Below are 6,310 nucleotides of genomic sequence, written 5' to 3'. Positions count from 1 at the left end.
TGCATTCCGATAACGCCTCTTACTTGCACAATGTTTTAAAAGAAAATAAAAAGCAAGCACCTGGCAGATGTATTAAGCACTACATGTTACACAGCTGTACTACACGGCTGGGGCTGCTTCCTCCACAGCTCTCATTTCAGCACAGACCCATCTCTGTCGTTCTGAAGGCAAGCGCATATCCTGCGCTGGGCATTCACTCTGAGAAGTGCATGTTCCTCTGCTCTTCAGCCAGTGTCAGTGCAGTTCTTTACTACACTATTTTTTGAGTAGTTGTATTCTCCATCTTTGCATCCAAGGCTTTTGTTGGAAGAGGTATACACCTTTGAGGAATAAAACAATGCAGCACTGTTCCTTTACAATAGCTACGGTAGCACTGGAAAACACAAACCCCAGTTCAGCCCAGCTTCTTTGTATCTCCCCACAGAGATGCTCACCTTAATGAACCTTTTATTCTTCAGCTGTCTGTGTCAAAGGTGCTCTGTACAGATATTTGTTAAGTATTTACAGTGAAAATGTAAAAGGCAACACTAAAGATCAAAGCAGAATCTTCTCTAAGCATGTGATACTCCTCCCTCTGGCATTACGTGGAGAACATAGTTCACCCACAGTATGCTTTGCCCATCTCTACATCTTGCCTTACAGTAGAATCATAGAATCATAGAATTATTTAGGTGGTAAGCAGTGCAAAGCCCAGCATTCAAGATCTTAAAAACCTGCTCCATTTCGCAGCTTGCCTTGTGTTTTTTTTTGCAATGCCATCTTCTGCCCCCGTCCAAGTCACTCTCCCAAAGTACAGACTTGCTGGTGAAGGATAAGGCTACATCAGGCCTGCTCCACTGTGCAAAACTTAAAATATGCTGAGACCCTGAGTAAACGATCAGAGAAGGAATCTAAAAAATTTTGTTGGTTGCTATTTGAAGTGAAGAACTAATATGTATTTTCAAGTAGCTACTAAGGATTTACTGAATACATCATTTATTATTGATACTCCTTCCCTTAAGACAGATCGCTCTAAATCATTTTTCCATATTTATTCTGCTCCACTGTGCAAAACTTAAAATATGCTGAGACTCTGAGTAAACGATCAGAGAAAGAATCTAAAAAATTTTGTTGGTTGCTATTTGAAGTGAAGAACTAATATGTATTTTGAAGTAGCTACTAAGGATTTACTGAATACATCATTTATTATTGATACTCGTTCCTTAAGACAGATCACTCTAAATCATTTTTCCATATTTATTCTATAGAATCATAGAATGTCTGGGCTGGAAGGGACCTCCAAAGGTCATCCAGTCCAACTCCCCCTGCCACAAGCAGCGACATCTCTAACTAGATCAAGCTACTCAGAGCCTCATCCAGCCTGATCTTGAATGTCTCCAGGGATGGGGCCTCCACCACCTGTCTGGGCAACCTGTTCCAGTGGTCTATCACCCTCGTATTGAAGAACTTTTTCCTAACATTTAACCAAAAGCTCCCCTTTTCTAGCTTAAAGCCATTACCCCTCGTCCTGTCACTACAAACCCTTGTGAATAGTCCCTCCCCTGCTTTCTTGTAGGCCCCTTTCAGGTACTGGAAGGTTGCTATGAGGTCCCCCTGGAGCCTCCTCTTCTCCAGGCTGAACAGCCCCAACTCCCTCAGCCTGTCCTCACAGCAGAGCTGCTCCAGACCTCTGCTCATTTTTGTGGTTCTCCTCTGAACACGTTCCAACAGCTCCATGTCCTTCTTGTGCTGGGGGCGCCAGAGCTGGACACAGGACTCCAGGGGAGGTCTCCCCAGGGCAGAGCAGAGGGGCAGGATCACCTCTCTCCATCTGCTGGCCACACTTCTTTTGATGCAGCCCAGGATTCGATTTGCCTTCTGGGCTGCTGCTGCACATTAGAACATGTTACTATAGTAGAGCAAAACAAAGTCATGTCACTATGAACCCATTAGTTATATGAATAAAAAAAAGAATAAATCAGCACAGCTTCACTTAATACCCATGTATTTATTTGGAGTCAATTTTATTTCCACCAGCCCTACATGACAGGCTCCCAAAACCAACACAGGTGAATCTTTTGGCTTGAAACAAGGCTCCTATGTCAAGACTACTGGTTTCTGATAGATCTTCCACAATGAAAGAATGAATGCTGTGTTTTTTGAAAAGATTTTTATTAAAGAATATTCAGTCAGCCGTATTAGACAGACATATCTAATCTCATTGCTGAGTTAAAGTGCCATCAGTCATAACAAACACACGCTGAAAAGCATATTCTCTGTGGCTTAATCCAGTGAGGTCTTGTGAACTTTGTACACACAAAATTTTTGACATGCAAAGCCCCATCAGGACCATAATACATCTGTCAAATACATTTTCAGTTAAACCCGAGGTGCCTATATCAAGAAATAACAAGTTCAGCACACATGAAAAGAAAAATACAGCTTGCAAACCCAAGTGTACATACTCACTGAACAGCAGCGACATCACTCAATAAAAGTGACTTTGTGCTTCACAGCTAAACTGTACCCAGCTCAACAGTTCTGTCCACTGAACCATGGGGCTGGCAAGTCTTTGAATGGCACTCAGAGGCCCAGGTAATTACAGTGCAAGACATCAGTAAAACTCTGTATTCCATTTTTCACTGTGATGGCTCACAAAACACAATTCTATAATTATTATGAGGATTTATTTTCAAAACCTTTCTACAGAAGTGTTTCACCATCAGTTCCCTGCATTTTCCAGCCCGACTACAAGTACTGGAACATGACAAATATGCATATATATTGCAAACAGAGTTTTCATTTCTATTTGTAAAACACATGTTTCCAAGCATATTTAACCAGAAATTTTATTCACACCCTCAAAAGATCCTTTCAGATCCTTTTTGAATGCCTTGTGTCTATTAATTATTGTCTCATATTTCAAAACAGAGTTCCAGCATGAGCCCCTCCCCGATTTAACGCTTACTGAGCAAAGTAATCTGCACTCCCACAGCACTTACAGTGAGAATTACACTGTTACAAACGTGTTCCACAGTTATCTGCACTCTATTTTGCAGACAACCCCCAGCACTTATTTCAATAAGCCAACCATCACTTCACTGATATCCCACAACTTTCTTGCAACCAAATCATCCATGGCTTTGGGCAGGAGCTCCTCCTCTTTGCAGTCCCCAAAGTATTTTCCTGATACACCTTCGACATCAGGAGAAGAGGCCAAGTAAATAGAAGTCTGGGCTCCTTCCAGAGGTGTTTTGAAGAAAGCCCATGACACCAAGTTGAACAGAGGTTTTGCCAGCAGAGGAATATTCACGTACCTGCCTAGATTCGTTCTGACAATCCCAGGATGAAGCGAATTGACGGTGACTCCTGTCCCTTCTAAGCGACGGGCTAGCTCCCTTGCAAATAAGATGTTAGCCAGCTTACTCCGACTGTAACAAAAGCTTTTATTGTAACTTATTTCACTGTTCAAGTCTTCAAAGTTGATCTCTCCATACTTGTAGAGCTTTGAGGATACTACCACAATCCTGCTGGGAGCAGAATTTTTGAGGAGGCCCAGAAGAAGGTTGGTGAGCAAGAAGTGACCCAAGTGGTTTACACCAAACTGCATCTCAAACCCATCCTCTGTCTTCATGTACGGACACTGGAACACCCCTGCATTATTTATCAGAACATCCAGCCTTGGCTCTTCCTTTAAATAGGAAAGAAAAAAAAGTTCAGTTTTATAGGTGTCATACAAAACATATCATCATGCTTAATATTCCCCACTGGCCCTTGTTAGAAATAAATTAATTCCTGGTTATCTGAATTGTAAGTTCCTGATACTCTCTTAAAGCACTGCTGAAAAAAAAAAAAATGTAAATTGTGAACTACCAGGGAACTGAGTCCCTGACCCCAGCACAATGCAGGTACATGAGGGTAGGTCTGTGTCTACTTTTAATACAGGCAGAGAACACAACCATCTGCTCCTCCAGGAGCAGCTTTTTCTGTAGCAATTCAGTGATTATTTACCTTTGTGATGTGTTTTGTTGGCCTGTAAAGAGTAAGCTGCACTGCAAAAGCAGACACATTCATTTATGGCAAAACTCAGCCATAAGCAAGGGCTCTACTGTGCAGAAGATATGATAATATGGAACAGAAGGAGCTGGCTCACAGTACTAACCTCATGGTTGAAAAAAAAAGTCAAATTGCCTTCATTGCACTACAGAGATGTCATGCAAAACTTTGCAAAACAATGTTCTCTTGATTTTAAACACCACCTTATTTTAAAATCACTACAGTTCATTGTGCTGCTGGGTGACAACTGCAGAGCAGAATTCATTACAGAAAAGGAACAGTCACAGTCCTGAACTGAGCAGGTTTCATACAACAATTTGAGTCTCATAGCTGTACTCAAGAACTAAGGCATGTCTACAAGACTGTGGCTTGAATCTTCTGTGATGTGCTCAGCACATGCTATTTGATGGATCAGTACTCTGGTTCAGGTAAGGAGAAAACACAGACTCAGAGGACGTGTGTTACACTGTACACAATCAGGAAACACAACGAAGAGGTATGGATAATTTAAATATATGTGTACTACATCACATACTTCAAGCTTCAGCATCCATTCAGAATTTAAGGGCTCTTCAATTTATCCAAAACAATAACTTTTTCAAAAATACAGATTAAAGCAAGCTGCCTAAATAAACTCTGAATTCAGCACTTTCACCCACCTCTGACAAAGGATTGTGAAAGTGCTGCAGAAAATTTATGCTTGCATGAATCATAAGCAAAAGTATTAAAAAAAAAAAAAAAAGGCAGCAAGAGTTTTCTTTGCTGCTAATTCTTTAAACCTAAAGCACAGACTGAAGGCAAGCTGAGATCATTTTGGGTCATTCTGATGATAAAAAAAGAAATCCTCAAAATTAATTTTATACTACTTGCCTTTTATTTGACTGCCATTAGCAGCAAAGATAAAAAGAAAGCAAAACTCACATCTGCACTTAGAATTCAGATAATGATGATGGCATCTGATCACACAAAAGACCAAGTACTTCAACCTCTGATTTCCTCAGGACTTGAAGCTACTCAGCTTTTCATGGAACTGGGTCCCTGAGGCACGATCCAAAGAGCATCAAACTCACTCCTCTTCACCCAAACGGACATATTGGCTACTATGACTGAACACAGACAGGCCTGAAGAAGTACTGACTGTAGATCTGCTCACCAAAGTGAGGCTTCTTTCTTCTTCAGAGAAAAGCACTGCTTTAGAAACTTTCTGTACCATCTGACTGGAGGCCTTATTTTGCAAGACTTAACACTTCAAGAAGCAAGACCCCTACTTGTGCTATTTTTTGAGACTCCTGAATTTAATAACCTAGAGTAATGTGATCAGTGCCAAGCAGCCAGCTATGACCCAGTGCAAGAGACAGCACAAAGTGCTGTTTTGACGGGTAATGCTATTCCTTGTAGCTTCTGAGCTCACTTCCATTTTTCCATGGAGCCCAACAACATTTCTAAGTCTTAATTTTTGCAGTGAGGCAAAGGAGAGACAGATGGAATCCCTTGAACTTCTGGAAAGAAAAAAACCCACAAATTGAGTTAGGCAGTGGGAGTGCAGTTTCCCCATCCTGTCAGTATTTAAGTCTCCATCTCAAACAAACACACAAAAACCCCCCAAACAAACAGCTCCAAAACCAAGTCACAGGTTAGAGAAGATAACATGAACGTGGGCCGAAGTCCTTCAATGTTCTACTTGAACTCACATTCCTTGTTCTTCATCTGCTTTTGAAATCATTTTGAAAATGAAAGTTACAGTCTAGGAGTCCACAACCCTTGGCAGATACACACAAGTTTTCTCTACCCATTCCTCACTTAAAAGTCGTTTACACTGGCTTTACCAAGAAGGAGGCTAAAAGGTTTACATTTGGGAATATCTTGTATTACAAAATATAAAATTTTAAAAAGTTAGGTAGTATATTTCTTTTCTAGTGTTTACTCTAAAAATTATTATGTACATGTGTATTTTCCCAGCACACTGAAGCAAGATTAGGCTTCACCACTGGATTTGTACATATGAATGTACAGAACTGCACAGAGCACCACTGCAGAACTTAACAGTTTTTTTTTTTTTTCCAGACATATAAGTTTCAGAAAAACTATTTTACTATCAATGCAATAAAGTCCTTTTCTCTTTTTTCCTCCCTCTCTCAACAGCATCTGAGCATCCTTCAAGTACTTAAGGAGTTCTCTGAACAGCAGAAGAACTTATTAAGCCTGGTTCCCATGACTTTGTGTCTCATGGATTGAGTAGCTACATGGGGTGAGAGTCCCAGCTGATACTTTTCAT

General features: G+C 40.7%; 1 protein-coding gene across 1 annotated transcript; it reads right to left on the bottom strand.

Moving 5' to 3' along the window:
- Nucleotides 1-2,966: 2,966 nt before the first annotated feature.
- Nucleotides 2,967-3,676, bottom strand: RDH14 (retinol dehydrogenase 14 (all-trans/9-cis/11-cis); the record flags this gene model as incomplete). The annotated part of the gene is made up of 1 exon (XM_008948049.1): nt 2,967-3,676. A coding segment is annotated over one exon (624 nt), but the record flags the coding sequence as incomplete, so codon positions are not given.
- Between the last annotated feature and the right edge of the window lie 2,634 nt (nt 3,677-6,310).

Source organism: Merops nubicus, unplaced genomic scaffold, assembly GCF_000691845.1.
Source record: "Merops nubicus isolate BGI_N331 unplaced genomic scaffold, ASM69184v1 scaffold5089, whole genome shotgun sequence".
Lineage (NCBI taxonomy): Eukaryota > Metazoa > Chordata > Aves > Coraciiformes > Meropidae > Merops > Merops nubicus.
This window is presented reverse-complemented; position numbering and strand designations above follow the sequence as displayed.